This window comes from Polypterus senegalus, chromosome 11 (assembly GCF_016835505.1).
Source record: "Polypterus senegalus isolate Bchr_013 chromosome 11, ASM1683550v1, whole genome shotgun sequence".
Taxonomy (NCBI): domain Eukaryota; kingdom Metazoa; phylum Chordata; class Cladistia; order Polypteriformes; family Polypteridae; genus Polypterus; species Polypterus senegalus.
Window position 1 is genome coordinate 46,017,136 of NC_053164.1, and position 27,885 is coordinate 46,045,020.

General features: G+C 35.3%; 1 protein-coding gene across 2 annotated transcripts in view; it reads left to right on the plus strand.

Annotated features, from left to right (window-relative positions):
- The first annotated feature begins 572 nt into the window (after positions 1–572).
- Positions 573–27,885, plus strand: part of LOC120538910 (beta-4C adrenergic receptor-like) — a 76,366-nt gene continuing 49,053 nt past the window's right edge. Inside the window, exons 1-2 of one of the 2 annotated variants that reach the window (XM_039768509.1) lie at positions 573–2,432; positions 2,732–2,778. In XM_039768509.1, coding sequence (XP_039624443.1) covers positions 1,069–2,432; positions 2,732–2,753 — 1,386 coding nt within the window. In that variant the 5' untranslated portion in view covers positions 573–1,068 and the 3' untranslated portion in view covers positions 2,754–2,778. The remainder of the gene's footprint in view (positions 2,433–2,731; positions 2,779–27,885) is intronic. The other variant, XM_039768507.1, reaches the window with a different exon arrangement.

Here is a 27,885-nt window from a genome sequence, read left to right on the forward strand (position 1 = left end):
AACTTTGTACATAGTGTATATAAATAAAAGTGTGTTGGGTGCAAAATATGTTGTCCGTCTGTCTGTGCCGGGGCCAGCTTTCACAATGTATAGGAGAATACTAGCTCCCTCTACAATAAATAACCCTGCTGTTTCTGTTTCAAGATGAATAAAGCTGGTTTTGGTAAAATACTGAGACTCAGCCTCCTGTTTTGAGGTGCATGACAGTGATTCAATATATAAACGCAAAAACATTTTATATTTCTAAAACCAATATAAAAACAAAAATCTGTTAAAATCTCAAAAATGTTACAAGTCTGAATATGTCAACAGATTAATGTTGTTAATTAAAAACAAAGTAAAAAAAAAACAATGTTAATGAAAAACATTGTTAATCAAATTTTTAAAAGATTTTTGAAGATAAAACTGTTTGAAGAGATCAGAAAGTACACTAAAAGAGCTGGTCCTGTCTCTTTAAATTCAGGCGAGACTAAAGCAAGCTAGTTGTCAGCCCCGCCCAGTGGGCTGGCAAGCTTTTTTAAAACAAGAACAAGCTGTGCTACCCAGCCAGTTGTCTTGCTTCACCGGCTGCTTCCAGAGTGAATGCCTGCAGCTGATGAAAGAAACTGAAGTCCTTTCAGTGTCAGAGGTGATCAGTTTGCTACAGATGGATTTAACAGCATACCTAGTTTACAGATATGGATTCAGACTGAACTGAGGCTGAGAGAAGAGTACAATTTCAGAAAGAAGAAGCATGAGACTGGACATTATTTCTTAATATTTAATATGTAAACTTTTCAAAATGTGCACTTCTTGTGTTGTTTTGCATTGAAAAAGCAACCACCTCAAGTACACAGAAAATGAAGACAGCTGTTGATCTAGAAAACTGGAGGATATTGTTCAACTTTAAAGCTGGTTTTCAAGCCTGACTTTCAGCTTTCTGGAAAAAGTATAGAGTTCTAAGTCGCACGAAATGCTTATTTATCTATTTATGTTTGTATTAATTCTTAACTGTACCAGATGATCAAATCCAAAGAGAGAACGCTCAATGTTTGAAACTGTTGTTTTTATTAACCAACAGTAAGAAATATGAACAGCACAGCAAACCTTCAAAATGTCACACTAGCCATGAATGGCTCAGACATCAGCTTGGCCAATGACTTTTCTGTTATGTTAAAAATTATTGGAATGATAGCCATCATCCTTATTATTGTCATTGGAAACTTGCTTGTTATCATTGCCATCACCAGGACTCCTCGACTTCAAACTATGACAAACATTTTCATCACTTCTCTGGCATGTGCTGACCTAATCATGGGACTACTGGTGGTGCCCCTTGGGGCTACTATTGTGGTAACAGGCCATTGGCAATTAGACACCAAGTCCTGTGAACTTTGGACATCAGTTGATGTCCTTTGTGTGACAGCTAGCATTGAAACTTTATGTGTAATAGCTGTGGACAGGTACATTGCAATCACTTCCCCCTTGAGGTACAAGACGCTTTTGAATAAAATGCGAGCACGGATAGTGGTGTGCATCATATGGGCTGTGTCTGCTCTTATCTCATTTCTCCCCATTATGAATCATTACTCAAAGGACATGTATGACCTGGAAGCACTGAGTTGCTATAATAACACACAGTGCTGTGACTTTATAACTAACAAACCCTACGCTATTGCCTCATCTGTTGTCTCTTTCTATGTACCGCTGCTAATTATGATCTTTGTTTATTCAAGGGTATTTGCCATTGCCAGCAAACAAGTGCACCTTATTGAACGGAATCGTATACGCTTTCATGAGAGTGGGGAGCCCCCCTCACCATCCAACATTAACCCCAACAACATACAGGGGAGCTCTGGCTCAATTTCACTGACAGCAGGCACTCGTAGGAAGAACTCCAAGAGACGACCTTCCCGTCTGGCTGCCATTAAAGAGCACAAAGCTCTCAAGACTCTTGGTATAATTATGGGCATTTTTACTTTATGCTGGCTGCCATTCTTTGTTGCTAACATTATACAAGTGTTCAATAGGGAAATACCAGAAAAGAAAATTTTTCTTTTACTGAATTGGTTGGGCTACATCAATTCTGGCTTAAACCCCATAATCTATTGTCGGAGCCCAGATTTCCGCAAAGCATTTAAGAAACTGTTGGGTTGTCCATGGATTAATGGAGCAGTGCTTCATGTCTTTTCCAAGGAGATGAGGGCACGATGCTCATGCCTACACGAGGCAGACATTAAAGGACAAGTTGGAAGAACATGCGATTGTGAAAATGGAAACCACAGTTTAAAGACATCATGTGAAATGCAAATATCGAAGACAAAAGAGCTGGATGGTGAGGAGAGTTTGGCAAGTAGCAGGAGTAGTAGCCGCAGCGATGGTGCCTCATCTGGTCCATCATATGTCAATGGGAACATAAGCTTCAGAACCTTCACAGCGCCAGAGGGAGAAATGTAAGCTTTGTTTTTGTTATAATTTTAAACTCATTATCACAAAAATGCCATTATTAGATAGATAGATAGATATTATGCAATGTACAAGATTGCACTTTACCAATTAAAGCAGCACACAGCTATGTTTCAATTACAATTAATACCTGCAACTGGTAGAATAGCGTCAGAGCTAATGAGTATGTCAATTATTTTAATTGGACATAAGAAATACACAATTATGTGAAACACTACATAAATGGTCTACTTTTGACTCAAATAGAGAGAATACTAACAATATGTTCTATTTTTTACTGAAACAGAGAATCCACGAGTGACCAATAGGGTGTTCATTTGGACAGGATGCAAAGTGAGTTTTAAAATGTTTATTTTTCTCAAATCACCATAAAAAAAGAAAGTAATTCTATGTATTAGTCATTTAAAATCCAACTTTATTACGGGAAAAACAAATGGCTGTACATGTAAAGCGTGTATGTCTGGGAAGTGACAGGATGCCTATCTCAATGGTGCTGCTACATGTCAGGACCGCTGCTCAAACAGATAAGCATTTATCACATTGAAACTGGCCTTGCTTAGTGGCCTCAAACTGCCTAACACCCCCAAGGCTTAACAAAATCTGCTCTAACTCACCTACACACTTAGAAAAATGTAACAATCACCCTGTTATGTAAGGTTTAACAAGAAACTTGCACAGATGTTTAAAAAACAGGAATTTAAACTATTTTTAGAATTTACTGAAAGACTCAACAGATACTATGTTACATTTTTATGGAATTATGATATAGAAATATTTAAACCATCGGCATAAGGGCTTATATGAGAATATGAAATAAACAAAACAGATAGATGATTGCACTATAAATATACTGTAGAACACATAATAATGCAACCAACTTTTTAAAATAACTAAATAGAATATCAAGTTGAAGGTGCTCAGATATGAAAATAACTTCACCCCCTTTTCTGCTTAAGTTACGCAATAAATAATGCATTCCACATGTCCAGCAACATAAAAATGCCTAATACATCTTGTTTCTAACTTTAAAATGAAACTACATAAATTCTACCAGTTAGAAAAAAGAAATGAATAATTTACATACAGTACATAGATTCATCATATCTTATAGCATTAGATTTTAATAAAGTAAGAAGCAATAATAAAATGTGTGTATGTCTATAAAAATACAACTCTTTAAATTTTCAAAAGATAAAGTGGTGTAACACATTAACTTAATCTGGTGAAGGTTTCATATTAGACCGAAATTAATTTCATATAAAATTATAGAGAAGTATCCCTCATTTTAGTAGTGCATGCTTTTGTGCTCCTTAAAATGCATTTGCATATTTCACTAAAATCAACTTTTGCCAATGATAACATTAAAATGCACAGACAGCATTTTAGTTTGCTTTTGTTGCAGAAAACAAGTTTCTTGTCTATGACAAAGAAAAGAAAAAAAAAAAATAGGTGTACAGTATATTAAAAGAAAAAACAACTTTGTTTTCCCCTTTAACTGCACATTTTTATTAGGAATATTCACTAAAGGTTTACATAACATTGCAAAGACAGCATAAATAAGAAAACAAAATTTTCTAAGATAAAATACAATTGTGCTATAAGCCTCTTATTTTACAAACAACGTGCCCGATTTCCTCCAGACTGTTGTACTTAAACAAATGGGTGGTTCATAAAATATATAGTATAGTACGAATAGGAACACTACATTAATGTGTGCATGATATTTTTATATTACTGTATATTCCTTCATGACATGAAGAAAATTATTTCCAAAAGAGAAATTGCCCTCACGTGCTGCATGGTCACAAACAGTTTTAAATATGCATATTGTAGCAGGCATGCCTCTCTCGTGTATACTGCAAAAGACAAAAACAAGATGCATATGGCCCACAAACCAAAACAGAGGAAAGATTAAACTAAAAGTATATACACAAAGGCATGAAAAGGATATTACCAAATTAAATTATGCTGTTTGGCCTGCATGCCTCCAAATCTGTGCAAATTCAATAGCAGTACATATACATTAACATACATAGAGTTTACTGACTTCCTGTAATAATAAGTATCTTTATACTGCTTAAAGAGGAAAGCTTGACTCTGGTCAAGAGCCATAACAAAATCTCTGTGGCTACTGTTAACTACTGCCTCCAGGTGCTGGCAACTTTCTCAAAATGTCTAGCCATAAAAATAATTGGTTATTATTAAACATTGGCAGTGCTTGAATGTTCCCATGTTTGAATCTGTCAGAAATACACATATAGTGTGGAAGGCAATACAAAAACACTTAATTATTGCTGTTTCAAAAAGCTGTAAATATTGTTTTATTACATTCCCTGGTGTGCAAATCAACCTTGACTTGAGTAAATACAATAAAACTGTAATATAGTATACATACAGTAAAGTGATTAACAAGGAGCTCAAGTAGGTAGGTCACTGCTACATTACAAGTTACCTGAAATGAAAAACGTCTGTTATGATTTTCCTGCTGTTCAGATCTTTACTAATCTTACAATGCTGTACTTGTGAAACAACCATATTATTAATACAGTGGTATTCCCTTTAATGGGTTGTAGTGCAGTTCCTTTGTAAGATTAGGTTATCTGTATTCTCTTGCTGTTGCAGTTGTCTTTAAAAATACTGTTTAGTCATACTGCAATTAAACAACCTGTTATTAAACTAATGAAAAACAAAAAGGTACAAAAAAAAACTATTTAGGTGTTTTGTTTCAGGAGAAAGTGATGACATCTTCACAATAGAAAGCTTTTAAGATTTCACATCAGTTACCATTTGTGGCATCAGCAAGCCGTGTCAAATTGTTGTCAATTTTAAAGGATTCATGCTTAGAGGAAAGACATTAAGATCTCATGTTACATACAGGAATTAATTATTCTACTTAATATAAAATCATATTTAGATTTCCAATGAAGTAATAAAAATCAATGTGAATATATTTACACTGAAAAATCCACAAACTCTAACTGAAAACAAAACTACTAAATATACAGAATAAAAACAAAGTTTGAGGTAGGATTGTATAAAATGAAAACTTGATTTTAAGGAGTCACCTCATGTTATATATTTTTGTGTAAACTATTGTCGGCACCACAGGAAGTTTTAAGTGCCATACATTTCTTGCATTTTTAAAACTGGTATGAAAATTACTTTCTTAGTGGATGCTGGGATGTTACATTAACAGTATATCATAAGCTGCAATAGTACATGAAGCAGGGGTGTCAAACTAAGATCTTGGAAAGCTGCCTTTTTTCTTCTAGCTACTTTCTCAATCGGCAATCAATTAGTGCTACTAATGGAAGCTGCTTCTTTCGCATTACAATGAGATATATAGCAGATCAACCAATGACCAGGTAACTCAGGTGTCTTAAACGCAGAACGACAACAGTTTTGCTCTAAACAATTTTCCAATTAGAAACCAATTCTTGTTGTTCATGAAACACACAAATTAATTCTAAGACTTGTTAGGGTTCTGATTCTGTCACAACAGACATTTCCATAACTGCTGATATTTTTTTTTATTGGGCATAGTGAAAATGTTTTGTGAGCCAGAGCAGGTTAATATTTCTCAAGCCTTTACTTCGCTCTTTTCAGACATTAATTTGAAATCGATATTGTACAATGGAAATTAAAGAATCTGAATTTTAAAAAGCAAGTCAACTAAAATTAAAGAAAAAGAGGCACATTGCATTAACAGCAGTAATTGGTTACTAAATATTAAAGTGGCTGCAATAAAAGCATGCAACCACTGTGGCCCTCCAAGACTTGGTCACACCTGACAGAATGAATCAGCACACAGTAACAGCAAATTGTTTAAATGTTTTAAATATCTTTTAAAAATATTTTGCTGAATTTTTATATAAGAAAAGGCGTTTTCATATTTGCAAGAATTTAGGTAGCATGTACCATATCCTCAAAATAATTTTGGAAATAATATTCTAACAATTATAAAGGTAAAATAAAATTTGACCAGTGCCATACATATTGAGACACAAGTCACTGATTGTCATTATAATACAGATCACAAGATTACTACACTCTAAATAGGCCCAGTGTTGATATATATATATATATATATATATATATATATATATATATGGATATAGTATAGTATAGTATATAGTATATGGATGAGGGACTGGTGACCCGTCCAGGGTTGGTTACTGCCTTGCACTCAATGCTGCCAGGATTGGCTATTGCCCCTACAATCCTGAAGTGAATAAAAGGGTTTGAAAATGGATAGGTGGTTAGATGTATGCATAATAAAATACATTTAGAAATATTTAAAACTTTACAGCACCTCCAGAAGGGCATCATTCATTACAACATGCTCCATTTAGCAAAATACTCAAATTGATTGAAATATTGTTCAGTATTAAAGGATAAACTTAAAAACACTACATTTTATTATTTCTTATAAATGTACACTTTTAGAATCCCATTAGTTCTGAAGCACTGAATCAAATTTTTAGAAAAAGAAGAACTAGTATTAGAGTAACAACATAGCCTGAACCCATACAGAAAATATGACTGGATTTTCTTAATAGAATGCAATATGAAGCATATTCTACTGAGCCAAACATGCTCAGAAATGAAGTGGACTATATACTACCGGTCAAAAGTTTTAGAACACCTCCGTTTTTCTACAAATCTAATCAGCTGAAATGCAATGAATGACCTAAAATGTAGAAAATATAAGCAGTAAACTGCCAGAACTTTGCATTGAAAGTTTAGGTTAACAAAAAGTGAAAAAAGGGAAACATCAGAGTATTCCAAATGGGCCTTCTTCAGGGACTAATAGGTTACAACCTACAGCTGTTCTGTAGCAATTATAGTAAATTAAATTAAAGTAATCAAAATGATTAAAGTAAATTAAGCCTTGCAAGTTGAAGCAAACAATTTTTACATGTGTCCCAGCTTCATTTGATTACTTACAAACCCTCCAAGTGTCTTAAAGCAGAGTTGAAGCAGACTGTGTTACTACACCCTCTGAAGTACCATTTGAACAATATTCCAGTGATAATGGCAAGAAAATGGCAATTAACAAATGAAATGAGACAGAGCATCATTACCCTTAGAAATTTAGGCCTTTCATAAAGAGAAATGGCACAAAAAAAAAAAAAAATCATCAATCAAAGTGTCAGTGAGTACAATGGTGTCCTACGCAATTTAAAAAAAAATTGGAAACTGGAAGAAACTCTGATAGGAAGAGATCTGGCAGACCCAAAGTCACAACCCAATCAAGATTTTGAGCGTCACCAGCTTGTGTGATAGCAGCTTCAAGCACAGCTTAACAATGCTCAAAAAAGCGAAGTGAAGAGTAGATTTTATGTGCAGGTTTCACACGGTGAGGGGCAGTAAGAAAGCCATTCCTTAAAGGACAAAATAGGACCTTGAAATACCAGCTGTGCACTACTGCAGTCTGGACAAAGTCTCCTCTCCTACTGACTGAATTTGAAGCATGGGGGTGGCTATTTGATCTTGAAAAATCCTCTCTCTCTCTAATTTTCAAACTATTTAACTGTATCTTCCATTGTATATGGGCACAATGTTTGAATTTAGGTGCCATTTTATTTATGTTTAGTGAAACGTCTCTGCCATTCGCTGACAAAGGGCTGTCTTTGATTGACTTTCAATTGTGGCCAATGAAATCCACTGAATAAGTCATTCACAAGTGATGAGGCTTTGGTATTCGCTGTCAGTTCTAGAAGGGAAAACTGACTGAAAGAATAAAATCAATTCCAATAAAATCTACAGATTCAGGTGACAGCAGTGAAGGATACTTGCACATATACACGAATCAATGCTTGTTATTAACCAAATTTATTACTGAGTGATTCCAAATAATACTTAATAAATATACCACCAACTGCTTGCTCACATGTACATTGCACACAAAGACAAGTATGTTGAAAATCAACCTTAAAAAATGCAAAAAACTATTTAGTTTTGATTTTATTTGCTCTTTTTCTTTCGGTTCTGGTTTCCTGAAAATTTTTCACTTTCATTTAAGTTTTAATTAATGACATAATTATTGTTTTTGTTAACAACATATTTAGTTTTATTAATGGGAATAACACTGGCCCAAATGAAGCTTCATCAGTCTTGACGATACATTTGTCCTTAAAGAACAAAAAGATTATAATGAGTAAATAATAAATGAATAAGTCAAGTAAAGACCCATTTAACTGGACAATAAAATCATAACCAAGAAATCTGAGAACAAATGACACAAACCACTAATGAAAGTGATGTTTTTTTTTTATCTGAACCATATGGAAGTATCTTTCTCAAAGTCACTGTCAAAAGAAATGTGCAATATAAGTATAACCTGATGCATCTCTATGTGCCAGCCTGGTTTAGAACTGAAAGTAAAAAAGTGGTTCAAACAAACACAAATCTGTTATTCAAACAAGACATACAAGGTGAGATGAAAAAATTGAGAAGTCAGATGCATAAAAAAACCCATTCATTGGCTATAATATACAAGAATATTGTTTGTGTTAAAACAAACCTTGTCTGCAAACAAACAATAGTTCCTCTCACATACCATTATTTTTCTATGCCTCCTAATATTAGTATAATAATAGTTCTTCTGGTTATGACTTTTTTTTTGTACCTCGAGGCTACCCACATATGCACCTTTGTTGTCCTTCTTCTACCATACCAAATTTAGTCACTTTTCTCCACTGGAACAATTTTACAGCTTCGAGTATATGGCTGATAGCATGCAGCTTTCCAAAGGCACTTATTCACTCTGCTTGCTGTTTTAAAAAAAAAAACTTCTTGCAGCCACATACTTGCTATTAAGTTACAGTGCCCAGCCATTGTCATTGGAATGGATTTTTATTCTTCAAGTATGTGTTCTCTTTACATATGGCTTTTGCCTGGAACTACATTGTACCCGCTTAATGCTCACTGACCTCCTGCACATATTGTGTATGTCAACTGGGTAACCCAGCAAACACTAATATTGCACAATAATTCATTATACAAATAAATGTCAAATCTGCATTGTAATAAACAAGCAGAAACAGTAAAAAGTGTTGTGGCACCCATAGGCAAATGCTGTACAATTAGAATTTCACAAAAGAGAAAAAAATGCAGGTAAGAGCATTAAGATACATCTTTTCAGATGAGAGTCTCGTTTCAACTGCTAAAGATGGAGGTTCTTCAGGTAGGAAGAGGCAGGTCCAGGTAGATGGACACCAAAAGTGATGTCAGTGGCTAGTCTTCTAGTTTGCAGTGGGAGTGCCAGCCCCTGGAGTGGCAAAGAATTACCGTCACCAGAGCGTGTGGCATTACATACATATGAGAACAACTTTTGTTTTGCCTAATATAATAATATTTTTTGGCTTCCTAAAGGTGTATATAAAACTCAACCAAAATATCTAAAGAAATTATAACACATATTAATTTTCCTGTTTTGTCACATCTTGGCACTCTGTCACATTCAGCAAAGAAACAGTGTTTGCTGGTCTCACATGGAAAAGAAGCTTTGCCAAAGAAAATGACATCACGTAAAATATTACTTAATGTTAACTTTTACAATACTTGTAATTCACAATAAAACAAATCTTGCCGTTACTTGGCTGCATCATGTCTGAAAGCAGTTATCAGGCCAACGTACGTAACAAAAGAATTGACCTGGATTTTCAGTGTACCGTCCTTCAGTATGATCTGGCGTTTTTCTATTTTTATCATACATTTAAACGTCTACACTTTATGCCTAAAGTAGATGTGAGGAATGTAGTGTAGAGCACTGTGCTATATGGACAGTCTATGAAAAGTGTTGTCAAAATGGTCTGCTGCATTATTTTCAAAGTTTTGTTTCAGAAACATTTAGAAGGAGGTGATTTTTCAGAGTTTGTACTGAAATGCCTGTGATGAGTGGTCAATGGGCTAGAACAGGTTTTTAAATAAACAAGTCCCAAGAGTGTGCAGGTGGGCAAATGCGAGTGGATCAGTCAGTGTGGGTGGAGGGTCTTATGCCGATTAGGCAGCATAAAGGAGCCTGCATAGCAGAGAAAAGTATACATAAAAAAGAGACAGAATGAAATATGGAGGTGTAAGGGGATGAAAAAATTAAAGGTAGGAATGACAGAGTTGGCAGGATCGTGAAAAGCTAGTGTGCAGTTGAGAGGAGGCAGGCAGCCAGGTAAAGAGCCCCAAGGAGGTGCGTATGGCAGGCGCTCAAAGGGTCTGAAGAGGGTTACTCCGGCTGAGCGTCTTTAGGGAACTGAAGTGACCTGTGAGTTGGAGAAGCAAAGCCAGGCACAGTGTCCTGCTGGGGACCTCAAGCAACAACAGGGACCCAACCCTGTATATTGAAGGTTGGCTGTGCCTGTTGGTAGGATGTCTCCTTGTGCTTTGGGATCCGAGGAGGATAAACCAGGGAGACATCAGATTTTAGAAGGCACCAGGGCTTGTGCATTTTTAAAGGAACAGTCTCATGACATGATTTTTAAACTTCACTTTTATGGAATTATCTATTGCATTTTAACCTCCACATGGATTTTATTGTTTTTTAATGGATTATTTATTGATTTATGAGAAGATGCACAGCACTCCTTGAGCTGTATTTGCTTTTGTTTAATTTCAATTTTGACACTTTTGTACCTACCCTTTGCTGTAAGAGTGTGTCCTCATTTGTCCAGCTTATCTAGATTCATGACTATCGACGGTTTTGAATTCAAGAGGCTTCCAGATGCAACAAAGCAGTATGAAGCCAACCCAGACTGTCACAACTCGTTTAGTTTTGCCTGTCATTTTTTGCTTCTATAGAGTAGTTCTGTCAAAAGTATACTCATGAGCTCTGCAATTTATTGATTCTCAGAAATAGGCTGTAGTTTGTTTCCTTGTAATTGGTTAATTACAGGTGACTATATTGTGCCTTGTCATTTGTGCTTTTTGTCTGTACTTTGTAAATTAGTTACCTTATAAAACACAAAATAGCAAGTGATAAATTAAATTACCATAATAAGTCAAATATGTAATGAGCAAAAAACAAATTGGGAATAACTGAGATATTATATACAATTTTTAACTCTGTAAACGTACTTCTTAATTACAAAATATTAAAATCCAGGATATCAATGAAAAACAGAAATGAGATTCTAATTAAAAACTTAACTAAAACCAAAGTCATCAGCCACATCAACTATTCATGACCTGGATTTGACACAATAAGATAACTAAGCAACAACAACAACAACAACATTTATTTATATAGCATGTTTTCATGCAAATGAAGTAGCTCAAAGTGCTTTACAAGATGAAGAAAGAAAAAAGAAAAATATAAAAATATGCCCATGCAATACCAAGTAAAAAAGAATAAGCAAACCTGGGAGTTTAAAGATCACTGTACGGGATTTTTGATACATGTTTAAGATGTTTGAAATACTTCTTGTAGCTTGAATCCTTTATGGAATTATTGAAAAAAAAAAAGTGTAAAGCTTACTAAATTTCTTTAATTGTATATACATACCTAAATTTGGAATTAATAGGAAACTAAAAAAAACTCCACGGTGGATTAATAAAGATTTAAAAAAGAAGTTGCAAAGGAAAAAACTGCTTTATAAGGCATATAAGACTAATGACTGCAAAGTGAATCGTAGAGCGTATGAGAACATGAGGGCAACCATTAAGAAGAATATCAGGGAGGCTAAAAGACAGTTGGAGAGGAATATAGCAGATAAGGCGAAAGACCCTAAGAGATTCTTTCAGTATTTTAGTAGTAAAAGAGCAGTCAAGGAGGAGGTCAAGTGAATCAGAAACAGTAAGGGGGAATTAAAAGACACAGACAGTGAAATAGCGGATGCCCTAAACATAAATTTTTCTGAGGTGTTTACAAGTGAGCAAGTGGACAACCTCCCAGAGGTAAACGCAACTACTAAGGAGGTGCTGAGGGATTTGGAAATTGTAGAGGGAGAAGTGCTGCTCAGATTAAATAAGATGAAATCAAACAAACAAAACAAAAGGATATGATCAAAGTGGAACTTATGATATTATTTATCTGGACTTTCAGAAAGCATTTGATAAGGTGCCACATTAGAAGTTGGGCATCAAGTTAAAAGAAGTGGGAGTTCAGGGTGATGTTTTTAGATGGGTGCAGAATTGGCTCGGACACAGGAAGCAGATGGTGATGGTGCGAGGAACCTCATCAGAACTGGCTGATGTTAAGAGTGGTGTTCCACAGGGGTCAGTACTAGGGCCGCTACTATTTTTTATATATATATATATGATTTAGATAGGAATAGAAGTAACAAGCTGGTTAAGTTTGCAGATGATACCAAGATAGGTGGACTAGCAGATAATTTGGAATCCGTTATATCATTACAGAAGGACTTGGATAGCATACAGAATTGTGCAGATTTGTGGCAGATGAAATTTAATGTCAGTAAATGTAAAGTATTACACATAGTGTGAAGTAAAAATGCTAGGTTTGAATACACAATGGGCGGTCAGAAAATCGAGAGTATACCTTATGAGAAGGATTTAGGAGTGATAGTGGACTCTAAGCTATCGACTTCCCAACAGTGTTCAGAAGCCATTAAGAAGACTAACAGAATGTTGGGTTAATATTGTGCTCAGATCTGTGGAGTACAAGTCCAAGGAGGTTATGCTCAACCTTTCTAATGTACTGGTGAGGCCTCATCTTGAGTACTGTGTGCAGTTTTGGTCTCCAGGCTACAAAAAGGACATAGCAGCGCTAGAAAATGTCCAGAGAAGAGCGACTAGGCTGATTCCAGGGCTACAGGGGTTGAATTATGAGGAAAGATTAAAAGAGCTGAGCCTTTACAGTTTAAGCAAAAGAAGATTTAAGAGGTGACATGATTGAAGTGTTTAAAATTATGAAGGGAATTAGTACAGTGGATTGAGCCTGTTATTTTAAAATGAGTTCATCAAGAAGATGGGGACACAATTGGAAACTTGTTAAGGGTAAATTTTGCACAAACATTAGGAAGTTTTTCTTTACACAAAGAACGATAGACACTTGGAATAAGCTACCATGTAGTGTGGTAGACAATAAGACGTTAGGGACTTTCAAAACTCGATGTTTTCTTGGAAGAAATAAAGTGGATAGGACTGGCGAGCTTTGTTGGGCTGAATGGCCTGTTCTCGTCTAGGGTGTTCTAATGTTCAAACTTTAGATATACAGTATGTGGCATAAGCATAACACTAGTATTATAACTGTACATACTGTGTACTGGATTATTGCTGCCATGTTTCCTAATATCTTAATGTATGAGTACAGGGGTAAAGCTTTACACATCACCAAATTAATAATGAGGGGTCTTTGTCATACAATGAAGAAATCATACTAAATTTATATCTTGAAGAGCATAAATGAACTTTTCACAGATTTTACTGGGATCTACTAGGTGTATTGCAGATTATACTATTCTCTCAAGCCAGCATGAAACACGCAGATCAGAACCGACTTTAAAACCTGAAGCTGAAAAGTAAAACACAAAAAAAGAATACAAAAAATGCTCAAGAATAGCATTAAACCAACTTGCATTAATATTATGCTACAATAATTCAACTTCAATACAGAACAGAACAGAATAAAGAATGTTTTGAACAGAATAAATGTTCTGCTGAAGAATGCTGTGGACATGGGTCAATTCTGCTAAATTTAAATGTTTTCTCCTGAATCACAAACTAATAAAAGTTCTAATAAAAAGGACAGCTCAAAGAAAGCTGAAAAAGTCACATACTTTTCAATATAGCTGAAGATAGAACAACAGATGTGCTGTAATTATACAATAATTTATCAAGACAAAATATTGTATGCTGCTAATCAAATTTCACTGTTGCACATAAAACTAGAATCTTCACTTAATAAGCCACCTATGTTTTCCTTAGTCATTGTGGCTCATCAGTGCAGTAACAAAAATACTTATCTCTGCCTCTAGGAAAGTCGACACCCCTTATATTAAGCTAGCACATAACAAGGGACAGCAAGACCCTGGTGTCACTCCCTTCACCCCTCAATGGGCACGAGATCTCACTGGAATCCCAAATCTTTTTTTTTTTCAGTTAACCGGCGACTTTTACAGTCAGTAACGGGGCTTGTAAAAATCCACTGCAATATCTTCAGCATACAATATATGGATATTATTTTGACAATTTACTGTATACAGGGCCAGCTTTAGAATTTTTGCTGCCCTTGGCGAAACTGTAAATGGCACCCTGACACTCCCTTTGCTTTGAGCAGAATCATCAAGATACAGTAGAAGCCTGGAGACATGAGACAGGACTGGAGAAAGTGAAATATGGATAGTTAGGAAAACAACAAATTTACAATTTGCAGATGTCAAGGGGGAGATCTGATTTCTTACAACATCTTTTTTCAAGATGGTCTCAGATAAACAATCATGCTTGAGTGAAGCCATTTCAGAAAACACATAGGAATTGGGATGTATTGATAAGCTTTATTTATTCGTTGAATTTAAAGGCTCTCCGGGGAAAAAAAAAAAAATTGCACACACACATTTGTGTCTTGTAATCAAATTACTTTAAATATGTTAAATTCCTGTAACTCTCTATTTAAACCACCAGCCTGCCAGGTATCTTACAGAGATGATAACAGTTATGGTAAAATCTTACCAAGGTAGCTTCAAAAACATACATTTCTTCAGGTTAAAGAAATCGACAAGCTTAATATAACAGAATTCAAATATAAATAAAACTGAAGTGTAATGATTATCCTTGAACATTTACCCATGATTCTTATTTATCCCATCTTTAATAACAGATGCAAATGATCCAATGTAACTATCTAATCAATGAATAACCTCAGAAAATCTCTCCTGTGAGATACAGACTATGGGGAACTAGATTAGCATGCTAAGAATGAATGACATAAATGATGATGGACCACAGAGAATGATATTTGTTATTTTTAATGTAAGTTTTAATGTAAGCCCATTTGGGGGATGATTGCAAGTTAATTTAAATTACATCAGCCTATAGCACTGAATTTAAGAGTTGCTTTCCTGCTGTGTCCCCTATGCTACACCTCTTTGAGAATTATTATTTATTAACTATTTTGAAGACTGTGATTTTTGATATAGGTAACCACCTAGCCAGAGCCAGCCCTGATAGTATAGCTTGTGGGCACAAAATATTACTTGTGCCATAAACTCTTATTTACACAAGATAAAAAAAGACACAGCCCTTTGGGACTTCAGGGTAACCATAAACCGTAAGATAGCTTAAGAAGAGTTGAAAAAAGGTCTACTTCAACATGTTTCTTTAAATATGAAGATGAACTTTTAAAAGCAGTGATTTCTTTAGGTGCTATTTTCAAATACAACTGTAGAGGAAAGCGGCTATTCAGGTGTTGTTTCTCAACAGAAGCTGGGAATCATGGGGACAACCTACCAAATGAGCAATGCAACAAGCATTATTGCCCTTTTATTTTTAAATGATACATGGCATTCTATTTGCTGTGTCTGAGCAATGCTGAACTATAACCTACGCTGACAACACACCTAACAGGTCTCTTATATGAATGTAAAATAGTTTAGTCTGTGTAACGAGTAACAAGAAGTTGCTGGAAAATTGAATGAAGCAAAAAGTATGCGATTTGACCTAAAAATGTAGTGACATAAAAGCTAGAGTTGTCCTTAATGAAATGTACTCAAGTAAAGTACAAATAACTGAAAAATGTACTTAAGTAACAAAGTATAGTAGTTGCACTTCATTATCTGATACGTCTGCATTACTCATATCAAGTGTCCAATCACAGACCTGGTATACTATCTGCAATATTAGAATAATGAAAAATAAAAAATCAATTATTGTAAATACATGCTGTTGAAACATATGCAGACTGCAATCTAATATAAGAAAAATACAACAATATTCCCATACTTTCATTTCAAACACGCAGGCAGTATTGCCAAGTGCCTAGGTCTATGAACTGTGGTGGACAGCCAGAGCCCTTGCCCAGCTGGGATACCCTGAGGTTGGAAGGACCAGGGGAAGAGAGTATATCCAGGACAGTTTCTCCTTCAGACCAACAGAGGGCAACCCCCTTGGTTTCCAGCAGGGCCAGGGGTCAGGATCATGGGAGCTCAACTCTGGAGGATGAGGCATAATAAAAACAAGAATAACCCTAGAAATGGTACAACCTAATAAGGACAATTCTCAATTTACTTATGAAGAGCCCAACTCAGTTTTTGCTCAGGGAGTATTTCTTAAATTTAATAACTCTCCATTTATTTTTTATTATCAATATGTATTTTTGTTCACAGATTAACCATAATTAATTACCTATTTTATAACAGTTCTACTGTATTATGTTTCAGAGTTATGTATTACAAAATAATGTGAATACAATGTAAAGTTCAACTTGACTGCCAACAAACAGCAAGCTCTCCATTGCTAATTTCTCTTTAACCAAATAAAGAAAATTATGGATTTCTTAAACACCAACTAATTTTAAAAAGTTTGATGAATTTAGATGGTGGGAGTACAGGGTTTTCACAACAACTAAAGATATGTAGTTGGTTACTCTATTTTGAAGGAGTCTGCTGTCTCTAAAAATAGGCTATTTTATTCTGTACTCATTGCTAATTTTCTATTCCCTACACAAACATATACACACGCTCTTAAAAAAAAAAAGGACATCAACAACAACAACATTTATTTATATAACACATTTTCATACAAACAGTAGCTCAAAGTGCTTTACATAATAAAGAATAGAAAAACAAAAGACACAGTAAGAAAATAAAATAAGTCAACATTAATTAACATAGAATAAGAGTAAGGTCCAATGGCCAGGGTGGACAGAAAAACAAAAAAAAAAACTCCAGACGGCTGGAGAAAAAAATAAAATCTGTAGGGATTCCAGACCATGAGACTGCCCAGTCCCCTCATAGCGTGCCTTTCAATGCTAGTTTAATATAATATGTGCAGTTAGGGCACAGGATTCTACATGCTATACAAGTGTTACCAAAAAATTTACCAGGAAAATACAGCATGAAAACTGCTTGTTGTGTAAACCCTTTAAGTCATCTTTGGTAACCTCCAAAAAAAAGAAACTAATGTGTCAATCTTATTGATAAGTTTGCAAGTGTTTGCTCCTCTCTGCTAGCTCTATGATAATCTGAAAAAGGTTAGCACAACATGAAGCAGGATATTTACAGGCAAGCAACTAAGAGAAGAAAAAGCGATGTTAGAACAATACTCAGCAGGCAGATAAGACAGCAGAACACATAAGCAAAGAATATGACAACAAAACATAAATTAACCACCTGTAACCTGGCAATTCACAATGTTTGTATCTGGCAGATGACAATGTATTTCTGTGGCTGAAGCCAGTTTTGTTTTCATTACACTGAATGGAAGGCTTTCACGGTTTTCTAAAATTAGACTCTGTTTAGCATAGTCTTCCAAATTTGAAAATTTACCATTAAATAAAGTATTTCATACTTGGCAGATTTTGTAGCCTGCATTAACATGCTGTAATACTACTGTAAAATTATAGCTTTCACTCACTGGAATGGTATTTGTTTTAGGTTTTGTACATTTGTTTTAATAATGTACTTGTATTTTCAATACTGTAAATACTGTCCATTATCTTACTTCCTTGGTTTTATAATTCCTTTGTTCTTGCTCATTTCTTGTTCTTTCACCAGCAGTTCAATTTAAATTTTTTCAATCAGGCTAACAGTCTCAATAAGAGAAGTTTCACTATAGGTTGTTACCAGACAGAGTTTGTTTTGGACATTAATGCATTTAAGTCTGGCTGCAGTTCAGATATAATAAGTGGAAGTTACTTTGTTTGCACTACTTTCTACCACAAAAGATATGCAATTATCCGAAAATACATCAGAGAATGCAACAGAGGAAGATGAATATTTGCCAGGCACATATGACTTGTACATAATCAAGTACAGTATACCTTTCTTCTCCAGACCCCAAGTAAAATTATATTAAAAAAAAAAAAAAAACAACTCAAATGGGGTTTCAAACAAGCACCTTCTGACACGCTGCAGCAAGAAATTACAGCCTTAGTCAGTACTCTAGAAGTGATTTTGTAACATAACAGTTTCAGAGAGATGAAATGGGTACTGATTGAATGGGTTGAAGTTGGTTTTCTTAATTTCAAAAATATAGCAGTACTTCAAATGGATGTTAATTTGGCAAATAGTTATTGAATACTGAACAATCCTATTTCAATTGTCCTGTTTTTTTTTAAAAATTCACCCAAAAAGCAGATGTTACATTTGATAAAAGGTAACTCCTTAAATGTCATTTTTCTACACATTCAAACATCTATTTTTTCCTGCTCACCCTATAGACCTTTAATAATGGCCATACACTGCAATGTCAGATGCAGGCCTCCTGGGAATTCCTATGATTAGCCTTTAGCTATAGAGCTATTCATATTGCTCAACACGAATTGTAGCAAATACTTTGACTGACTGCCTTAAGTCATTCTCATTGTCTTTCTGTTTTTGACAGTGGACCTTGGTTTCATTGTTGTTTTGCTGGTTACGGTAGAGTAGATGACATTACAGGTAATGGACACTTCTGTACTATTCTGTTGAAATTAGTATTATTTACCAGGGCCATGGCACATTTCATAGTGAGCTGAACGGCCCATTAACCTAGAAGAGCTGAAATCAATCAATCAATCAATCAACATTTATTTATATAGCACATATTCATACAAAAAAATGTAGCTCAAAGTGCTTTACAAAATGAATAGAAAAATAGAAGACACAATAAAAAATAAACATAAGTCAACATTAATTAACATAGAATAAGTAAGGTCCGATGGCCAGGGTGGACAGAAAAAACAAAAAAAAAAAAACTCCAAAGGCTGGAGAAAAAAATAAAATCTGTAGGGGTTCCAGACCAAGAGACCACCCAGTCCCCTCTGGGCAATCTACCTAACATAAGTCAAACAGTCCTCTTTGTATTTAGGGAAATCTGGGACAACAATTTTTTAATATAAGCAGCTTAAAAAAAATCTCTTGGAAACTTTGTATTCTGTATCAATATCCCTGCTATATCTGTATTTGTTCTATAATGCCTGGTTTTAGTCTATTTTAGTATGACTACAATGCTAAGCATTAACAGAAACAGGATTAAGACTGAAAATTTTGAAAATATGAGCTTTCACACAAGTAACTCAGATATCACATTACTCTTTAAAGGTAATTTTTTTAGGGGTTTTAACACTTTTTTTGTTTCTCCTAAAAGGATGATATATATGAAATAAAGGCTTTCATCAGGCTATAGTACTTTTCATATGATTTTTGTCCACACTGAATTACAATAGAATATGTACAGAAAAACATACATAACAGACTCTGGCAAAAAGTATTTCTATTTTAAGGGAGTTGCACCGACTTTCTGTGAAGTCATACATCTATATAAGTATAAAATGCAAAGCTGACAGACTGACTGACTGACTCACTTTTGAAATTGACAAGTGTTTTTTTTTATTTGTTCATATTTGTCATTAACAATGTTCCAGCTAGTAGGATTTCCCAATGCATCATGTCCCTTTTTCACCAAAAGTGCTCACATTGATCACACCGATAAATTTGGCATGCTGCTTTATGCAGATGAGGGCCATCTGCAGGAGAGATGTGAAAGGAGCAAAGTTTGGCAAAGCTCAAAGTAGCTGCGTTTACCAAGTGCGCTATAAAGTTCAACTGCTTGCCAGGGGGGCTGTGGCTGTGCACATATTCCATTTTTATGCAACTGATCCAGTAAGAAAGGTATTTAAAATATATTTACTCCCCTTCATCTTATCTGCAACTTTGTGGAAAATGCTGACATGGGACTACAATTAAATAAGAGCATTGACAAGCATGGCATGCCATTAAAAGTAGTAGATGTTACATCCACTTTGGGATAACGATTTTATTGTCTCACTGAATTACAGTGTTTATCTTAAGAGTATGCCATTTTGATTCATCCCGAATTGTGTTTAGAAATTCTGCATTTACAACACAGACCGTTCCCCATTTATTTTAATCCGGACGTTTTTCTAAGAAATGTGTTGCGAAAACCAGTCTGCGCAGCACTGCCAAACCCTTAAAGAGCATCCCTCCTATCTTTCTTAATATACAAAAAAAACAAACAAAAAAAAAAAACTAAAAATTCCCAAAACCAAATACCTGGTTTTAGTATGTTTCACAATTGAAAACTTCGACGTATATAACGTATTCAAAAGGAAATTCAACTGTTTTGCTTATCATTACCTATTGTGATACTATAGTCTATATACTATATACTATTGTGTATACTATATTTATGAAGCGAGATTCCAGCAGCCGGATAGTGGCCGCATGATACATTTGGCCATACGTACACTTCACTTAACTTTGTCCACCATATGTGACAATAAAACTGATATGAATTGAGTTTTTTATCAGTGCATATTCTTGTAATTTTGAAAAGCCAAAACTGTTGTTCATCTCCATATCTTCATTATGACCATTAAGTTTGTAATAGCAAACAATTATCAGTGCTTTCTGAAGTTAAATAAACAAAAAAAATAAATAAATAAAAACAAACACACAACACAAATTAGCCAATGGAGTCAAGGCATGACTAAACAAAATGAAGTGTGATTTTTTTTTTTTTAATACCGTAGCCGAAAGAGATGTGGAGAATGTGATAATGAGAGAACAGGACTGTGCTTTTGAGTGAGTAAAAGTAATTTTTAGGCTTTGATGCAAACAGAGAGATGAGATTTAGAGCAGTTTTTAGCTTTGAATAAATCCACTTTAAATCACCTTTGTAACATTACCAAATAACCTAATTTGGTGATGTCCTTTAATACAGAGTGTTGCTGCAATGTCTTTCATGTCATCACCACCAAGGACTGTACAGTATGTAGCATGTTCAACTGTAAACAGCGCAAGTGAACTAATAATATTAGTCTGTGGTAAAACAAATACAAAGTTGACGAACAGCACTATAACTGAAGCCCACTGATTAAGAACATTTCACAGATAAAGCTGGGTAATACAGCTATTCTTATTAATAAAATGCAAGACTTTAAAAAGTCTTGTCCCACTTCAGTCGACTGAATACTTCCATTCCTTTCTAAATATACACTCTTTTAAAGAATATGTGCTCCTTTGAGAACAGTACTCTAGTGTCTCTATTATAATAAAACAAATCCTGGGACGAGAGGAGACTTTTTATTTTTTATTTATTTATTTTTTTTAATTTTTATTAATTTTATTACAATCCATACAAAGCAATCAAGATTTTACAAAAAGAAAAATGGAGTTAAGAACAGATCGATCCCCACCCCTGAGAGAGAGAGCAAGGCAAATAACGTTAAATTTAAGGCTTGTAAACATACCTAAATTAATAAATTCTCTGTGCTTCATGAACTTATTTTAAAATATTACTGATCAGATCCTGCCATGTTTTGAAAAAAGTCTGTACAGATCCTCTAATTGAGTATTTGATTTTTTCCAATTTCAAATAATATAACACATCGGTTTCACACTGACTTAAAAGAGGAGAGTTTGGATTCTTCCAGTTTATCAGAATAAGTCTGCGTGCCAAAAGTGTAGTGAGTGCAATCACAGTTTGTTTGTCTTTCTCCACTTTAAACCCCTCTGGAAGAACCCCAAACACAGCTGTTAATGGGTTAGGAGGAATTGTGAGTCCAAGGCTGTCTGAGAGGTAATTACAAATTTTTGTCCAGAATAATGTTAATTTGGTGCAGGCCCAGAACATGTGACCTGTTGAGGCTGGGACTTGGTTGCAACGTTGGTTGCAAGAGGAGACTTTTTAGCCTGGGCCGAGATGTGACTTTTTCCGAGAGATACTTTCATGCCCCGTGAGATGAGACTTTGTACCAAGAGATTTAACCAGGCCCATGGCCAGAAATAAAAGACAAAGAGTAGATGACAAAGTAGAATGTCGTAAAGAATTCAAAAACGTTGGTGCGATGATACACATGCAGAGCAGGTTAGAGATAATGAAAGTACTAAAATTCAAAAGTCTCAAAAAATGATAGTAAAGATCACATTAGCGCAAACAAATGGAAATTATTAGTCGGTGAAATAACGGAACAGTGAAAAGAGATCAAATATATTGTTCGGATTTAAAGTTTAAGTTAGAGACTTGTAGATCATTTAATTCGTGTTGCCATCAGGGAAAAGTAGTGTTTCTTCCCAATGAAGAGGCGTATCTGCGGGAATTAAAAGATTTTTTGTTTAGTGAATGTGAAATCCACATACGTGAGCGGCCATAATGCGAAGTGGCTGGTGTGTAGCACAGGCCGGGGGAGTTGGCGAGTGAAGTGAGCAGGGGGTGAAGCCCCCTAGTCTTAATTAGTTCGGATTAAGAGACCCATCACTGTTAATTAGGGGTAATTTATAACTGCTTCAACATAGGTTTTATTTATTTCATTGATCATTATTTTTGCATATTTAGTTTGTGCAAATATCTTATATTTTGTATTATATAAAAACTTTACCAGATACTTGTTCACAATTATTTTGTGTATGGGCATTTATAGCAACCCCGTGTTTCCGAAGGGTGTTATATAAATAACATTGAATGTTAATATGAAACTTCCTTCAAATTAATAACATTTATTAGACCCTTGCAAAGAATACACTATGACATCTATTACGTTTACAGTTGGTGAGGTGTGAACTGTCAAAATCTGACAAATAGTATTAGTGTACTTGTAAATCTGAAGCACCCCCTGGGCATATCTGACAACTGACTGATCCATCTTAATCCTGTCTACATGGCTGAAATTAGGCGGCAATCTGTTGCCACCAGGACAGTAAGGAAGTAGTAGAGCCTTGAGACTGAAATGGCTCTGAATTACTTAAAAATGACGTGTAAGTCACAGAGTAGCATTACTGACAGATTCGGTCACTGCATCACAGAGTATATTAGCTTCTGTGTTGACAATGTTGTAACCTCAAAAACAGTGTGCAGCTTTACAAACAATAAACCCTGTATTACTAAGGAGCTAAAAAGTACCTTGAATGAAAAGAAGAGAGCATTCAAATCTGGTGACAAAGAGGCTATAAATAACATACAGTGTGGTGAGTGAAGGGAGGGAAGTTTCCAAAGCTAAAAAAAAACAAAAAAAAAAGCACTATGAATAACATGAAAGACATTTGGAATGGAGTGGACATAATTACTGAACTCAAAAGGGAATGTGAACAAAGCGAATGCCCTGAACCAATTTTTGAATTGATTTTTCCTTTTTTCCTCCACCACCTTCTGCCAACATACAGGTAAAGCCATTGGAACAGTTAGTGTCAGTCCTTGACTTCTTAAGGCCTTTGCTGACCAGTTCTGTGTGTATCCTCGGCTACCTGTTCACTCTGTCACTAAGGCTCCAGAAAGCGATACAATTGTGGAAAACACTCTGTAATGTTCCAGTTCCAAAGTGCATTTTCACCTACTGATTACAGATGAATGATCTGACATTCTATATCATATCACTTTACACTCATTACCTTCGACAGGCTAGTCCAGGACTATATGAGTAATCTTGCGAGACACCACTTGGACCCACTGCAGTTGGCCTATTGCACAAAGATAAAAGTGGAGGTTGCAGTTATCTGTGTGCTCCACAATGCTTGCTCCCATCTGGACAAAGCTGGCAGCACTCTGAAGATTATGTTTTTTCTTTCTTCTAGTGACTTCATTACCACTTTGGTTAAGGTATAATTTCAGGTATATGCAGATGGATTAGCTTATGACTTCCTGGATAATGAACTATGCATCAGGCACAGCGCAGTTCGTAAGGCTTGAGGAGTGTGTCTCTAATGTGGAAGTTAGCAACTTTACAGCACTACAATGAACAGTCATGTCTCTTCTTCTATTTACTGTGCACACCTTGGGCTATAAATACAACACCAGGTCATGTCACTTGCAGAAATTCTTGGATAAGTCTGCGGTAATGGGGTGTATTGGCAATAGGGATGAGACAGAGCATAGTGGTCAGGTGGAAAATCTTTTTTATTGGCACATAGATAACAAAATTGTCTGCAAACTAACTTCAGCAAAAGCAGGGAATTGTTTGTTGGTCCTCATATGGTCTCTATTCAGAGAATGCAAGTGGAGGTGGTGCACTGTTACAAGTGCCCGGGATCCACATCAATGACAGGCTGTGCTGATGTCATAACAAAGAAGAACTACATAAGAAAGGCTGGAGCAGACTTCTTTCATAGGAGACTTTATTCCTTTAATGGGGTAGTGACACCGTTTACATATTGTACAACTCTGTGATGGCCAGTGCAATTTTCTATGCTGTGATGTGTTGTGCCGATAACATCACTTTAAGCAAGGACCAATGAATCAACAAGCTAAGTAAGAGGGCAGGCTCAGTTAAGTGACACACACTCAACCTCCTGGAGGTATTCTTGGAAAGTACAGAATTACCAAACTATGGTAAGTATCATGTTTGTGGAATTAGTTTGAAAAGTTGCAAGGTCTATGGCACGGCAGCTACCCTTTCTAGGAGTATCTATTTAAAAAAGCGGGTTATTTATTACTGCCATAAGGGGATGCATATGGTTAGAAAAGTACACATTGTCATTCAGATGATGGTATTAAAGAGATCGAATGTGTGAGAAAGCAGAAATTCCCCACACCATTACTGTAGCCCATCCACTTTCAGTACAAAATGTTGTGAATCTATAAATGCTCTTTTGTACATCACAATTTTAAAATGCTGTGTATTTGTTCTCTTACTGTTAGCTTGAAAAAGTCTGGACATTCTCCCCATTAACAAGGTGATGGAACACCTGAAACTGTCTCCGACAAGAGTCTTTTTTTTTTTTTTTTTAAACTTATTGTACTATTCTCCATAAACACAGGGCATCACAATTCCAGAAAGGCTGCTGTTTCTGAGATGCTATACACTATCAATCATAACAAGGTCAAAGTCTCTTAGATTGTGCCTCTTGCCCATGGTAATGTAAATTAATGCAACTTTATGTTGTATTAAGCACATACTCTCAGAAAAATAAGTTACTTTACAATCCAGCCTAATGGTAGCCAACAAACACACCCAACACACTCATGAAAACTGGTGGCACAGGACAAAATACTCAGAACAGAGGAAAAAAAATAGCACTCAGCATGATTTTTAATGCTGATACAACCTCTTGAATGTTACAGCTGTAAAGGCACTATATCAGCACCAACAAACAAGAGGCTCACCTTATTCAATTGCTATTTACAAAAAGTAGTTAAAATTATACAGCTTTAAATATTTCCCTTCTTACTCTTTTCCTTGGTAACTAGATTTTGGAATTTTCTTGGCTATATGAAAGTCAACTTGGCCTTGGTCAACTTGGTCTAATCTTATTTTTATTTATTTATTTATATTTTAATTTCTCTCTGGATTTTTGCATTCCAAAGGGCATTGTTTCATAGCTCATATTGTGTCTTCTATTCACAGTACAAGCTAAAATACTTTTATAGAAATGTTATAATAAAGTATATAAATTCGCTAGACCTGAGCCATTACCAGAATAGCTGCAAACCACAGGTCAATTTTCACAAAACAAGGTTTATTAACAAACAAAGTCAAGCTCCAAAGAGGTAAAAGAAAGAAAAAGTTACGAACTTGAATGTTTCGACCAAGGGTTGTTACAAAAGCTACAATAACCAAAAACATGACAATGCATTTCTGCAAAGCCTTTGTTTTACATAGATTAAACAATGCAAACTTTTAAATGAACACATCCAATGACAAAATTTCAAGTGTTTCCTTTTGCTATAATAAATTAACATTAACTTGGTGCAGTAACGGAAATAAAAAGAAAAACTGCTACACTTTCATGTTAAATAAATTTGTAAAGAATGAACAACTTTAAATGCTTCACTGTTACTTCACAGCAAGAAAAAACAATTTAAAGTGGAATAACACATATTAATCTTGTATTCTCAACAATCCTTAAACTCTGGAGCAATACCATGTGTCATTAAATGGCTGGCTTGTGTGCATGAAATATTGGAGCATGCAAGTGCATTTGGTCCTCTGACAACTTTTTGCACAAGTCAATCAGTGGTTGAGTTATTGTGAATGACAGAACATGTTCCTAAATAAATGTATTTTTTGTTGTGTATGCAGTCTGGCATAAACACAGAGGTAGCTGTGATGGCTGTAGTTTCTGGTATTCTTGATATAAATTAGAAAGAATGAAAAGCTGTCTTCTGCATTTGATCTAAGTACCTTTTTCCTGCTTGCTGTACTGCAGCTTTTGATACAGTGCTAAAACAAGCAACAGGTTCATTTAACTTGTGACAAGATGTGAAAAGGCATTGTCCTTCAACACATTATCTACTTATACCTTTTACTCCATCCAAGTCTATCACCATTTGTTTCTAAAACCTTGTTCTATTGTACTTGTGTCTTGCCCAGTCTTAACCAATTTTGATTACTTATTGAGCGAAGAATCATTCTTACCGGATGCTCATGGTCACTCACAGACAGCTGCTTGCTCTTGATTAACAGAGTACCATTCTCACATACCACTGGTAATGGCAAGGATAATATGACAGGATTGATTAAAATGCTCCCATAAATGCATGGTTGTTGAACCTTTAATAAATTAATGAATTTAAAATGGCCCATATGCTAGAAATCTGGCATGTTACTGGAAAATGTTAACATTGAATACTGTAAGAAAATTCTTTACAAGAGAAGCATCATTGAATATCAGACCTAAGCTGTAGGAATTTATGCCACCTTGAGGAATCAAATACTGAAGTATCTTTACCAAACTGGCTTAATTATCTTAAACTAAAATAACCTGCTTCTTACCACCGAATACCTCAGGCTTGCTTTTTTATGACAGGTTCTCTGTACACTACTTATTATGCATTCTGAGTCCCCTTTGCCAACAAATAGTTTAACTCCAGTTACAAATCTCCAAAGCTGCTCTCACTCCAGTTTCTCTCACCCAGGCTCCCTGGTGGAGCATGGAAGGCCTCGTTCAAAGGCAGGCCCACAAGTACTTCTGTTGCCATGCTTACATAACCAGAAAGTAATTCTGGGACAGTAGGAAGCCCATAAAAATAAGTCCTTTTTCTCGTCGGTTCTTACATAAATACTAAACATTCCCTGAACGCTTACTGGAGTTTGACTAATTCAGGCAGTTGCATTATGCAGCACTATGTATGCCAGCTAAATTATTGTGTGACTAGTATGTCAATACAATAAAAGTCAAATACATGTCTGCTTAACTGTTTAAAGGATAAAGTGACACACAAATAATTGTTTACATTTCCTGCACACTATAACAATTAAACTTTAAGCATCTCTGCATGCTATATATACTGATTTGAAAAAGCATGCTTGGCTGTTAAATGGAACAGGTAATATGTATTAAACAGTAATGGCGTACTGCACGATAACGTGCAGTGAATACACTTGACTTGAGC